General features: G+C 35.7%; 1 protein-coding gene across 3 annotated transcripts in view; it reads right to left on the reverse strand.

Annotated features, from left to right (window-relative positions):
- The window catches only part of CDK17 (cyclin dependent kinase 17), a 90,268-nt gene that overhangs the window by 21,210 nt on the left and 53,808 nt on the right, over window positions 1–15,250 (reverse strand). For all 3 annotated transcript variants that reach the window (XM_036301854.1, XM_036301855.1, XM_036301853.1), the window contains exons 4-5: window positions 12,152–12,285; window positions 10,137–10,262 (exon numbers count right to left, since the gene is read on the reverse strand). In XM_036301854.1, the coding sequence (XP_036157747.1) occupies window positions 10,137–10,262; window positions 12,152–12,285 (260 nt within the window). The remainder of the gene's footprint in view (window positions 1–10,136; window positions 10,263–12,151; window positions 12,286–15,250) is intronic.

Genomic DNA, 15,250 nt, shown 5'->3' on the forward strand with positions numbered 1-15,250 from the left:
ATGCCTCAGAGATATTAAGTCCTTGTTTTCTATTAACAACTATGCAAAACAATAAAGCAAAACTATAACATAAAACACTTTCCAAATACAAATGGAGTTTTTTAACTTTAATATGGAAAATGTGGCAAACAACACCTGGTACATAAAAGCCTGATTCTTAACAACCTTTATTTTATGTATGATTTTTACAACCTATTTACATATGATTTTTACAACCTATTTACATATGATCTTAAATGATTTTTTTTAAAAAGACTAATTGCCAAGGTCACACAAACTGATAGAACATGTTTACTTTCTTATACGTATCTCTGGAATTCAGGTTCTTAAATTCAAAAATATGAATTTTAACTCTTGTCATATATTTTATTAAAAAATGATATTGAGAATAAATGGAAATTAGTATGAACAAAACAATGAATGTCCCTGAAAAAAATAAAATATCATCACCTAAAACAATGATAAGCACATAGAAAAAATATGACTGAAAGCTAGGAACTTTTTCTTATCAGGAGTTGGAATACTATTTTCTTATTCTTTCATAAGTGAATAAATAGTAGCATGCTCTTAAAACATCAAATATACTTTGGTCCAGAGGTGGCTATGACAAAATGCTAAGGTTTGGTTTTAAGCAGGTGTGCTACGTAGACCACAAACTCAAGACCATAAGATAAAAATATTACAGATATTACTGTTATATAAAGTGTATAAGGAATAAAGTGTACAGGGCGTATCAAAAATTAACACAGCAAAGAGTAACTGTTCAAAGGATGACATTTAGTGAGATCATTAAAATATGCTGAAAGTCTGCTTTTAAAAAAGTAAATACTGTACTATCATTTATACAGCTAAATTTAAATTTTAATAATCCTATATAATAAAAGAGAAACATGTAAATTGACCATCCCTCCACTACGCTCACCAGCCAATCAGGAGTATGCAAATTAACCTGACAAAGATGGCGGGTTAACTTGCATATGCAGGTGTCAAGCACCCCGGGAGGCGACAGTGGCCACAAGCTCCCGGGACAATCGCCGGCCCCAGGAGGCAAGGCCGGCTGTGCCAAGCCACAGCCGCGGGCTCCCGCGACCTTCGGCGGCCCCGGGAGGCGAGGCCGTAGCCACCCCCACGTGGGCTCCCAGGACTTTCACCGGCAGAGAGCAGAGAAAGAAAGTGGGCAGAGAGTGGGAGGTTTGGAGGACTTGGCAGAGCAGGAGGCTGCTGGATATAGAACAGAGCGAGAGAGAGGGCGGCTTGGAGGGCATGGCTCTCTCTGTCACCCCAGCTTCCTCATCACAGCTGTGGAAACTGACAGCAGGGAGGAGGAAGTCCCATCCCCACAGAATCAGCCAGAATCAGCATTGGTCAGACAGCTCTCAGCGGCCTAACAGCCAGGACTCTAATTCACCTGCATCTCAGACCGTGACAGTAGAGAGATGGGACTATGTCTAAAGAACAACTGTTGATACAACGTAGCTCTGCAGCCGAAAGATGTCGGCGTCGTCGACAGAAAATGTCTAAAGACCAATGTGCCTTTGAAGTTAAAAGAAGGCGGTGACGACGACAGAATATGTCAAGAGAACAGTCATCAACAAGTACTACCAATACCGGTAGGAACTGCCTTCTCAGCAAAAATGGAGTACATGAGGATGCAATTCTCGAACATAGTTGTGGTGGAATGACTGTTAGATGTGAATTTTGCCTATCACTAAATTTCTCTGATGAAAAACCATCCGATGGGAAATTTACTCGATGTTGTAGCAAAGGGAAAGTCTGTCCAAATGATATACATTTTCCAGATTACCCAGCATATTTAAAAAGATTAATGACAAACGAAGATTCTGACAGTAAAAATTTCATGGAAAATATTCGTTCCATAAATAGTTCTTTTGCTTTTGCTTCCATGGGTGCTAATACTGCATTGCCATCAGGAAATGGGCCATACTGCTTTAGAATACACGGACAAGGTTATCACCATACTGAAACTTTACATCCTTCGGAAGTTTGCTCAACTCTATATTTTGGATACAGCTAAAGCTACAAGTAAAAGATTAGCAATGCCAGAAAACCAGGGCTACTCAGAAAGACTCATGAACAACAACCTCATGCATGAAATAAATGAATTAACAAAATCGTATAAGATGTTACATGAGGTAGAAAAGGAAGCCCAATCTGAAGCAGCAGCAAAAGGTATTGCTTCTACAGAAGTAACAATGGCAATTAAATACAATCGTAACAGTGACCCAGGTAGATATAATTCTCCCCGTGTAACCAAGGTTGCTGCTATATTCAGAAACAAGATTTGAATATGCTGTCATATTCAAAATGGAAAACCTCCTTTTGAAAGGGAATTGCTCATTCATTGTAAACCAGATCCCAATAATCCAAATGCCACTAAAATGAAATCAATATCCTGTTTTCTACATTAGATGCAATGACATATCCTATTCTTTTTTCACATGGTGAAAAAGGCTGGGGAACAGATATTGCATTAAGACTCAGAGACAACAGTGTAATCGACAATATACTAGACAAAATGTAAGGACACGAGTCACACAAATACAGTATTATGGATTTCATCTCTCTATGCGGGACACGTTCAATCTTATTTTAAATGCAGGAAAATTAACTCAGCAGTTTATCGTGGATTCATATTTAAAAATGGAGGCGAATCAATAAATTTCATCAAAGCAAACCTATCTAAGTTGAGAGTTGAAAAATAGAGTGGTTTGATGAATTATCTCAAATTTAGATCTGAAAATGACAATGTGCTGATTGGTAAAATGATAATACTTCCATCATCTTTTGAGGGTAGTCCCAGAAATATGCAGCAGCGATATCAGGATGCTATGGCAATTGTAACAAGTATGGCAATCCCGATTTATTCATAACCATGACATGCAACCCCAAATGGGCAGATATTGCAAACAATTTACAATGCTGGCAAAAAGCTGAAAACAGACCTGACTTGGTAGCCAGAATTTTTAATATTAAGATGAATGCTCTTTTAAATGGTATCTGTAAATTCCATTTATTTGGCAAAGTAATAGCTAAAATTCATGTCACTGAATTTCAGAAATGTGCACTGCTACATGCTCACATATTATTGATATTAGGTAGTGAGTCCAAATTACATTCCTCTAATTAATTCCCTTTCAATGTGCACCGATTTCGTGCACCAGGCCACTAGTTGATCTATAAAATAAACAGCATAACTGAATTCCACCCACGCAGGCAGCCATAAAATTCAGACAAAAGGCAGTTTACCAATAAATTGTCTGTCAGAAACAAATTCAAAGAGTAAAGCATACCTACTTCACCACCTATTTTAATAATTTCAAACACTTAGGATTTTAAAGTTATGTCCAAATATTACTTACTGAGTCTTTAAATGGAATTTTTAGAAAGTTTTGCTTGCATATTTATCTGCTGAACATGACAAGATTAACAATTGATATAATGACTAGCTTGTTGACATGCTCTCCTACAGAAATTATTCAGAGGACAGAGGACAAAGCTCATTTATTCAACATTCACCAAGCACAGTGCTAGGTACTGAGGATACAGTGAAGAAGACAAGTGTGACTCCTGTTTTTATGAGTTCCATCTTAGATTATTTTAGAATATTTTAAAAATTTTATAAAAATAGAAATAGGTAAAGGGATGAAACAACAAGCTTTTGCATTTTAATATAATATAAAAACTCCATTAATTGTGGTTTCTAAAGAAATGAAAATAATTTTATTTTTTTTGGATACTTAATTATTCCAAGAGAATACTTAGCTTTTTGGCAGCTCCAAGCAAATTTCTGGTCAGACAGCTCTTACCAGAGTAAACACATAAAAAAAAAAAATCCAAAATAAATTATAATTTATAACAGCCTTCCTATAATTCAGTGTAACTTGTAAGTGGCATTGAGCATTATGGGAGACTTCTGATTACTTTGGCTCTGTAATCACTCTAAAACAATTGTAATGATGTATAACATGCTGGCAATGCGGTTCTAACTGAACTTCAAAACAAATGAAGTATGTGCAAAAGTTCAATAGCTGCCATTCTAAAAGTGAATGTGCATATTAGAAACAATAGGGACAAAGGGAGCTTTTCTCAAACATCTCATTTCCCTCCCATAAGAATTACTGTTACTGTTAGAAATGTGTTCTTAGATATGAGGGGGGCTGAAAAGAGATTGAGAGAGCCTCTATTCTATTGGATCATTTTGTCTTAGAAAAAGTGCCATTACCATCATCATGACACTATCTTAATCCTGTAAATAATATGCCAAAGGTAAATTAAGTTGTGGGCAGACTTTGAACCTCATTTTCATACCCCATAATATATAAGGTGTCCCCCCAAAAAATGTATACACACACTTTGAATAATTATTCAAAGGCAATGTTTATTAAAATAGATTTTATTTTCAAAATTAAGTTAACAGCTGTTAAAGTATATATACATTATTTGGGACACCCTTTCTGACAACAGGACTTGACATCCTATTTTCTCGTCTACTCTTAGAAACAAAAAGGACTACATACTATCTATATCAGTAAAGCCATGAATGAGGAACCCAACACTCATTGTTTAGGAAGAAACAGATTCTTAAAATGTGTATAATCTATAATTCCAATACAATGACAAATTTTCATATAAACATTTTCAGTCTATTGAATTTGTACTTAATAGTATCACAAGCTTCCACTGGGTATGTTATCACTCTAATTCAAGAATGCTCAAGTGAATCTTGACTACCTGCAGGTGGGCTTTCCCAGTAGTCTAATATTCCTTTTATTATCAAACATAAGTGAGAATTAAATAGGACTTTGCCAACCCAATAACCAGTATCTTTAATATGAGATATGATGACTATATGTAATGAAGTGCTTTAACATGAGATATGATCACTAAATGTAATGAGGCATCCTAGATGGGATCCTGGGGCAAAAAAAGAACCTTAGTGAAAAACTAGGGAAATGTGAATAAAGTGTGGGTTTAGTTAACAGTAATGTGCCAACGTTAGTTCGTTATTTGTGACAAATGTACTAAAATAATGTAAAATGTTAACAGTAGGGATAATTGGATATGCAGTATATGAGAACGTTATAGTACTTTCCTTTTCTTTAAATCCTCACCTGAGGATATGTGCTATTTTTTTTTTTTAAATGGTTTTAGAGAGAGGGGGGGAAGAGAGAGAGAAAAAAAAACAGAGAGAGAGATATAGACAGAGAGAGAGAGGGGGAGGGAGGGAGAGAGAGAGAAACTGACTGATCAGTTTGCTTTCCATATGTGCCTGGACCGGGGATTGAACCCAAAACCTAGGTATGTGCTCTGACCAGGAATTGAACTCAGAACCTTTTGGTGTCCAGGATGATGCTCCAACCAATGGAGCCACCTAGCCAGGACTGCTATAGTATCTTTTAAATTTTTCTGTAAATTTGAAACTATTATAAAATTAAAATTTATTTAAATAAAAAGTCAGAGGGAAGGTGGGGGTGAAGAGTAGGTAGGGAAAGATTAACCAAAGAACTTATCCTATATAATAAAGGCCTAATATGCTAAGTGTCCGATCGACCAATCAAAGCGTAATATGCTAATGATATGCTAAGGCTGCTCAACCACTTGCTATGACGTGCACTAGCCACCAGGGGGCAGACGCTCCAACTGGTAGGTTAGCTTGCTGCTGGGGTCCAGCAGATTGGGACTGAGCAAGACGGCCCGGACATGCTCTGGAGCCCTCCCGTAGTCCCTCCCTGGTTAGCTAACCTCCCGCATCCCTCCCCGGCCCCGATCATGCACCGGTGGGGTCCCTCAGCCTGGCCTGCACCCTCTCGAAATCCGGGACCCTTTGGGGAATGTCGGAGAGCTGGTTTCGGCCTGATCCCACAGGCCAGGCCGAGGGACCCCACTGGTGCAAGAATTAGTGCACTGGGCCCCTAATATGCATATATGCTTAACTCATGGGCACAGACAACAGTGTGGTGAAGGCCTAGGTAAGGATGTGAGGGGGGAGGGGGATCAATGGGGGAAAAAGGGGACATCTGTAATACTTTCAATAAATATAAACTTTAAAAAAAATGAGAAGGATTCAGCTAAGAGGAAGACCAAATATACATGAATGTATAGGGATAACAAATATTCTAAGCCTCCTGAGGAGATAGGATAGGAAGGTCAATTCCTCAATATTAGAACCAGGAAAGAATAGAATGAGTATAAATGTAGGTAGATTTGTACATTTGTTACTCAAGAAATAATGGCTTCTTTCTTCCTTATCAAGTAGGAGAAGAGACTGTCTGCTTCAAGCGAGAGGGGAAAAGTTAACCAGAGAAAGACAGTAGGGTAGCCACACAGTATTTCTGAAGTTGACAATCATCTGTAATAATAAAAGCATAATATGTGAGTTAGACCGGACATCCATCTTAATGACCTTCTGGACAAAGCCGGGGCTGTGGGGGAAGCCCGGGTCCTGGGTGCCTTCTGGCGGCTGGAGGGAAGCCCGGTTCCCGGGTGCCTGCCGGTGGCCGGAGGGAAGCCGCTGCTGGCAGCCGGGGGAAGTTAGGCCTATTCTTGCACCAATTTTGTGCATCGGGCCTCTAGTAAATTTATAAAAGAACCAATAAGCCCTATTTATGTCTTTCTCCAACAGAAAAGAATTCTATGACTTGTTTCTTAATTCCTACCCAAACAAAGGATTTACGTTATTTTTACTAGTTTACTTATCATATATTGCTAATATTGAAAACAAAGTTTTATACTTTTATAAAGACAAAACTAAAATTTTATCTTTTATCTTGAAAAAATATTTTTTAGATAAAGTGTATATTATCCATAGAAACATAAGCTCTAATACATGTGAAGAGTATTTTTCTTTTTCCGTCTCCTTTCCATTTCTCTCTAACTGGCTCCTTCATACATAAACTTAGGTTGTTAAAGAATAAAAAAAAAGAATATATTTCAAAAGAAACCACCTTTTTGTAGGTTAGGTGAATAATGAAAGGGATGCATTAATAGAAATCAAAATACACTGGCATGATTAATCTGAAATCTATAAGCCATTTCAGATAAAAAAACCAAGAGAGGTGAGTGGGAACACCCAATCACAATAAAAACTAAAGTCACTTGTAACATTTATTAGAGGGCACTGTTTTCCTTAATTTCACGTAGACCGAAAAAAGCTTTAAAAATGATAGCTTTAAGAATTACATGGTGATCGAATCATACTTTTAGTCCCAATATGAACATTTAATAACTTCAAAATGTATTCTAAGTACCAACCTTGGATAAAAAGTGATAGCCAAAGAACACTTTTAACGAATAATCAAATGACAAAGTTGTTTCGACACATTGATTGGTTGCTTCCTGCATGAGCCCCAATGAACCATACTGGATCCATTCTATCCTTTCAAGCCCTATTCTTTAATATTAATCCACATTTACCCTTCATATCAGTTATAATGATACCTACAATTATACCTTTGGTGAGTTTTATTCTTCACTTGAGGAAATGCTTAGAGAGAGGAAGGGAACGAGGGGAGAGGGAAAGAGAGAGAAACATTGATGTAAGAGAGAAACTTGGACTGATTGCCTTCTGTAACCTCCCAGACTGGGGATCAAACCTGCCCTTATCAGGAATCGAACTGGCATCCTTTAGGTATATCATAGTAGGATGATGCTCAACCAACTGAGGCACTCTGGCCAGGCTATACCACTCGGTTTTTTAATACGTGAAGTTTCCTCTGCTTAGAACACAACCTGACAAATTCCTACCCATTCTTCTAGAGCCAACTTAAGCACTATTTCCTCTATAAGCCTGAGATGTGCAAGGACATTTTATTTGCTATTTTTGTTGTCTAATAGCACTTTATTATTACTTTTTAAATTTATTTTTATTGATTTCAGAAAGGAAGGGAAAGGGAGAGGGAGAGAGAAACATCAATGATGAGAGAGAATCAGTAATTGGCTGTTTCCTGCATGACCCCTACTGGGGATCGAACAGCAAGCTGGGCATGTGCCCTTGACCAGAATCGAACCCGGGACCCTTCAGTCTGCAGGCCGGCACTCTATCCACTGAGCCAAACCAGCTAGGGCTCTCACAGCACTTTATATGTACCCCTTCTATAGGACTACAGCCATCCAAAAGAAATCCTCACGTATACAATCACCTGCATTTATGTTGAAGATAACACCGCCCTTTCAATAAACAGTACAGTGGGGCCTTGACTTACAAGTTTAATTCGTTCTGAGACCGAGCTCGTTAAGGAGCTCGTTAATTCAAATTACTCTGTCAACTCAATGTAAAAAATCGGCCGAGAGACAGCTGGTATCTCAAAAAACTCGTTAGTCGGGACACTGGTAAGTCAAGGCCCCACTGTACTGGGTCAATTGCTACATGCTATAAGATATTTGCAAGACATATAAGTGACAAAGGTCCTTTATTACAGAATGTATAAAAAATTCCCATAAATCAATAAAAGGCAGAAAACCCAATAGAAAAGAGACAATAGACCTGAGCAGTTAATTCACGAGAATATCTAAATGCCCAATAAACATCAAGAAACATTATAAAGTGTTCAACTAGCTGTACACCTGAAACTAATAAAAAGAAAAATTAACCCCTCCCTCCCAGAAATCTAATTAAAAGAAAATTTTTTTAAAGTGTTCTAAAGTGTTCAGCTTAGTTTATGGGAAATTGAAAAATAAAACCACAAATAACTCTCATCAGAAAGTCAAAAAGGGACCATATCAAAAATAGGCAAGGAGAGCAACTAGAACTATCATGTACTGGTAATGAAAGTATAAACTGGTACAACCACTTTGGAAACTGTTTTGATAGTATCTAGGCAAACTGAACTATGCACATGATCTTATCCAACAATTGCACTCCTAGATATGCACCCAAAAGAAATGCTTATATATGTTAACCAAAACACAAGTACAGATATGGTGATAGACGCTTTGTTTGGTAAGCCCAAAACTAAAACAACCCAAATATAAGTGCCCATCAACAGGCGACTGAATAAAGTATAATATATTCATACAACAGAATAACATGTGACAATAAGAACAAATGAACTATAATTACATACAACAACCTAGATAAAACACAAGCATATACTGAGCCAAAGAAGCCAACCACAAAAAGAATACATATTGTATAATATATGTAAAAATCTTGTATAAATACACATTTATATATTTGAATTAAATGGGGTTTAATAATTTATATATTTTTAATTAAAGTTCAAGTCTAAATAAGAATCAGAAAAGGAATATCAAAAGCATTTTTAAAATAAGAACAGGCACACAAATGAGGATTTTAAGTTTTTCCAGATATTAAAATATACTATAAATGTAATATAATCAAACAGTGTAAAACATTAAGGACAAAATTAATCTTTGGCATTACGAGGCAGGGATAATGGCTAAAGTTGAGGAAGTGGGTCTCAAAAGTAAACATAGAGGTGGCAGGAGGGGGTTTTTGGATTTCTGAGATTTCATCAATCTGGGTACTGGTTATACAGGTATGTTAACTCAGCAAAAATGCGTTGAGCTACACAATTATGGTTTATGCACTTTTCTGTATATCTAGTACATATCGATATATAAAAAAGCCTAAGCTACTATTACGACGGGAACACTGGACAATCGACTGGTACCTATGACACGCATTGACCACCAGGGGGCAGACGCTCAACACAGGAGCTACCCTCTGGTGGTCAGTGCACTCCCACAGCCAACCTCCCGTGGCCAGCCAACCTCCCGTGGCCAGCCAACCTCCCGCAGTCCCTTTCCCCAGCCGACCAGCCCTGATGGGCCCCAATCGGCTGGGAGAGACCCCACCCATGCATGAATTCATACACCGGGCCTCTAGTCAATATATATATATCTAATACATATTCTGTACATCTAGCATATATCAATAAAATTTACCAAAAATAAAATAGAACATAGCGTAAACCCTATTCTAATATGCATCTTTAAACCCTTAAGAATCGAAAACAATAAAATTCAAAAGGAAATGTAGTAAAATTTAGCTAATCAAAAACTAAATATAAGAATTAATATAAAATGTTTACACCCCATAAAAATCAAACAAAGCACATGTGATGGGGGTAGATTATAGGCAACTAAAAACTTACTAAGGAAGCTCTACGAGATCTTCGGCTCATTGGTTGGTCAAACGGTGGACTGTTTATCTGAAACTTTTCAAGATATCCATCAGGTATTCTGATATCTGCAGGCAGTGATAACCGTTTATTTAAATCCTAAAAAAAATAAAAATATTTTTGTAGGTAACTACAAACAGAAAAGGGCATTTGGCTTTTGAATCATGGGCTAAAATATATTATTTCTTAGTGATATGTAACTGTAAAGTTTTATTGTAGTTACAAAGTTATCTGTATTGATTATATATACTATACTGAATGCAAGCATATTTATTCTAAGAAAAAGTATACAATGCAGTTTTATAGAAATGGTACTCTGTAACCCAGCTATTTCTGAACTTCTTTCAAAATGGAATTTACCTTGACATTCTTTTATCATATAGTAGGAATTGGCAAAGAGTACCACAAAATGTGATTGGTTTAAATGAACTAACCAAGAAGATACTGTATGATTTTGTATAGAACCCAGATACAACTGCAATTTTTTATTATTGCTATGTCAATGGACAGAAATAAGCAAAAGGCGTTTCTATTTCGTTTAATTATAGAATATGAACTGGAAAAAACGTGAAAGGGAATCTTGCTTATATTATCACATCAACTAACATAAATCCTACAAAAATAAATCCCTATTAGTCATAATAGTAACAAAACCATGAAACAAAATTGAGATGTATAGAGACTGTGTAAATACTTGAGATATATGACTTAAGTATAGAAATATACCATGTTTTCAAATGATAAGATTAAATAATAAAGATAATGGCTCTCCATATTCCATAGTTTACATAACCCTGGACAAATCATAGTAAGATTATTCTTAGAACAAAACATTTAAAATTAATCTAGAAGAATAAACAGAAATATGCAAAAACATTCTAAAATAAATCAGAATGTGTATGTGAGGTGGGGAAATACTGAGAAAGAAATCTTTCCAAATATAAAATACACAATAAAAACAATATAATCAACACTGTCACCTTTAAGGAAAAAAAAATATATAGCTCACTGGAAGAATGAGGAAGTCTAGATATAGATCCTGATAATAAATAAAATTTTAAAATATATAACAAAGAAAATCATATATCTATATGGTAAATACAATCAGGAATACTATTTTTATTATTATTGTGACATAAATTATACAGTGATATGAACAGTTATCAAGTTGACCTCAAGAGATAAAAATGTTAATTCATCATTTAGGAAACTGATATTGTTTTCCTTAACTGAATCAGAAGCAATCTTTATCAATGAAAATGCAATCAAAAGATACCCTAATCATCATCATCTCAACAGCACCGAAAAAAAGTTAACAATACATACTCACTTTAAAACATGCCCAATTTTTTTTAGAGAAAACTATTTTAATTGACAGTATTGTGAAGTGATAACATTCATAATCAACTTCTGTCCTCAAGGTTATACATAACATTCACAAAGAAAAGGAAATGAGCTCTTCATTCTTCCACATGGAAAAATAACTTATATGTGCTACAGAGATTAGTAGGTATAATGAACCATAGAGGAAATGATACCCACATTTATAATGTAAGGCAAGAAGAATTGATGCTTATTTTATGTATGTATAACTTTTGAAATTTGAAATATTTATAAAATGAAATATAAAGTATACAGATGAATCTCAAAACTTAATTAAAATAATACTTTCCAAATAGAGTATTTTACTAATATAACATTCTGATTTCCAGAACTTCCAAAAATTCACATTTCCCTCACAGAGAACCTACACAGTGTTTTGAAAAGTGTTAAATATAATTAATGCATGCTTGCTTTGGGATAGTAGATAAGTAGAAAAAAAGAAATACAAAACTACTCTTCACTAATGCAGAGAAACAATTTTCTTTCAAGTTTCATTTGCCTTCATGAAAATTTTCAAATAGGCATTTAGACTGTTTGATATATACATGTATATTTACACACACACACACACACACACGGGCATAGTTATAGTCATTAATGGTTACCTCCATTGAGATCCGTCTATGTATACGATTTCTAAGACAAACACCTGTAGGTGATTGGACTTCATCAGATGATGTCCCAGAAGCTTGGTCACTCTCACCATCTGATCCCATTTTTAGATTTTCGTGAACAATATCTGTATTAGAACATGAAACATTTACTTTGCAAGAGAGGTATTATTACATAATTTATTACTACTACAGCAAGATGTAGATAGCAAACACATAAAGAATCATAGCATAAAAAGTCATGTACATTCTGGGTACCATGGTGTGCAGTTAATAGATTGAAACATACTAGTAAATGTCTTAAAACACAAGTAAGCACTCCTTTTATACTCTCAGATTATGAAAAATTAGGGGAAAACTAACATTCAAGATAATACCAAGGTTGAATAATAAAATTAGAGACTGGAAATAACAATGAGAATTATTGAAGTCAGTTCTCTCATTTTTCAAATCTGGGAACTGAGACCATGAAAGATTAAATGACTTTCAAAGGTCACACAGCTTATATGCAAAAACAGAAACCTGGTCTTTTGCTATTATTTAGTTTAGTATTCTTTCCATTAAAATAATGTGCCATTGGCTCCACAGCCAAATGAATTAGTTCTTTATAGTTACTCTTCAAAACTACGCTGATGTGTCATCACTCTGAAGTTTTTCTAGTGCTATGCTCACACTGTACCTACTGCACTGAACAGCATTTTGTGGTTCATGTAATTTTATACCAAGCTGTGGATGAGATCCCTGATGGCAGGATTTGGCTTATTCACTTTTGTATTCCAGGAATTTAACAAAGTGCCTGGAACTTACAAAGTGCTCAACAAATTCCAATGAATTAAATAATAACTAAAAATCAAGAAATAAACTAAACTGGGACTTTTTTTACAAGTGAAATGTTATATAAAAGAAAATGCCAAACAAAAAAATAGCATTTTATAATAAATCTGAACTTTCATAAACAATACTTGCTCATAAAAATATGAGAACTGCTTAACAAAAATTAAACGCAAGGATCTCATCCAGTCTTAGAATTCATACATTTCTGTATTTTGCCTTTCATTCTTGAGAAAATGTATTCACACTAAAAAAAAAAGTTGCAAATGGCAATGGTTTTTAAAATATATTGACATGTAATTTAAGAATACACTTCTTCAAGTACAGAGATTTCTGGAAAAATTTTATACTGAGATCTGAACAAAAAATTAACTTGGCAGTAAAAGTCAATGTACTGGAGACTGATTCTTGATCTTATGATATCTAACATCTGATATCTAACATTCTTCAAAATCTGAAACTCTAAAGAAAACTTTGAATAAAAATAATACTTTAAAATGTATAGCTTAGTTTGCAAGAATGTATGCATAATATCAAGGAAGCAAAAACAGAGAACTGAAAACCCAAAGTTGCTATGCACAAATTGACTGTCACTTTCTTAAGAGGGGCTGCTGATCTTGGTTAAGAAGGTGCTTAGGTTTAGCTGCCACATTGGAATAAAAGATGAAGCCCTGGTATCCAAGCTGCAAGTGAGAGCTTCCTGCAGAAAGGCACAATACTCCCGAAGTGCTACAACTTCAGTAAAGGGCAGTCTTAAAAAACAAATCTGTTCTACTGCACAAAGACTACAAAGGAGCATATTAATTTCAGACTATAAATAAATATTTGAGTACTCCCTGACTCAACAAAAAAACTGCTCATGTCATTAACAAACAATTGCAGTTCCAACATGAATACTGGTTGATATTTTCATGTCCGAAACAATGCAGGCTTATGTGAAAATTCCACTCATTTGTCATTGGTGTGAGCAACTTCTTTGCTGAATCAGGTAATAGTTTTTAAGTACTAGACGAATATTTATTTCTGAAATTGCTCAAGCTTTGTTCAATTTACAATGTAAAAGCTAAAGACAGAAGGCATTTTTTTAAATGTAATCTGCATTACTAACATTGTCAATGTCACTCTTTTAATTTTTAATTTATTTATTAATTTAAGGGGGAGAGAGGGGAAAGGGACAGAGGAAGAGGGAGAAGGAGAAAGGGCAGAAGGAAAGGTGGAAGAGAGAGGGAGGGAGGGAGGGGGAGAGGGGAGGGAGAGAGGGGGAGAGGGAGGGAGAGAGGAGAAAAGGGAGAAGAAGAGGGAGAAAGAAAACATCAACCTATTGTTCTACTCTCTCTGCACCCATTGGTTGATTCTTATATATGTCCACAACTTTGACGTATCGTATCAAGACAACACTCTAAGTAACTGAACTACCTGTCCAGGACTTAACATCACTTTCTTAAGTTGAGACCAAGGGTCAGCAAACATGATTGTTTTGTATGGCCCCTGAACTAAATATTAAAAATCGTTTTTGCATCTTTAGAGTGCTATTTTAAAAGGAAGAATACGCAACAGAGACCATATGTTGTGCACCTGAAAAATTTACTATTTGGCCCTTGACAGAAAAAGTTTGCCAACTCTTGGTCTACCAGTGGTCGGCAAACTGCGGCTTGGCAAACCATGGCTCGCAAGCCACATGCGGCTTTTTGGCCCCTTGAGTGTGGCTCTTCCACAAAATACCGACTTCTGCGCATGGGCCACGAAGTTTCAATCGCACTGTATGTGCGTGCCCGCACGTGGTATTTTGTGGAAGACCCACACTCAAGGGGCCAGAGCCGCATGTGGCTTGCAAGCCGCAGTTTGCCGACCATGGGTTTAGACAATTAACAAAACAATAAATCAAGTCCTGATCTAAAGTGTTCTCCAATTTCTGTGGGGTAAGTACTCCCTCCATACCAACTTCAAGCTACCAAGATGACATCATTTAACATGTATTTGGGAAGACATATGTAAAACATTACATAGTATTTTGACTATATATATACAATAGAAATGAATAACCCCCAAAACACTGGTAACAGTAAAGTACAATAAAGTAATTAGGAAATAAGTATTCATTCCCGTTGTTTCCCATTTAGCTTACCTAATTGTAAGTTTGTATAATTTAAATTTTACTAATGGCTATGTTTAACAATTAACTTGTAAAATTCCTGAAAATTTAACAGTCATCTGTCATGAACTAGTGTGAATCAACTCCAAACATCATAGGGTTATACCTCT

The sequence above is a fragment of the Myotis myotis genome, unplaced genomic scaffold (genome assembly GCF_014108235.1).
Source record: "Myotis myotis isolate mMyoMyo1 unplaced genomic scaffold, mMyoMyo1.p scaffold_m19_p_3, whole genome shotgun sequence".
In the NCBI taxonomy this organism is placed as follows: Eukaryota; Metazoa; Chordata; class Mammalia; order Chiroptera; family Vespertilionidae; genus Myotis; species Myotis myotis.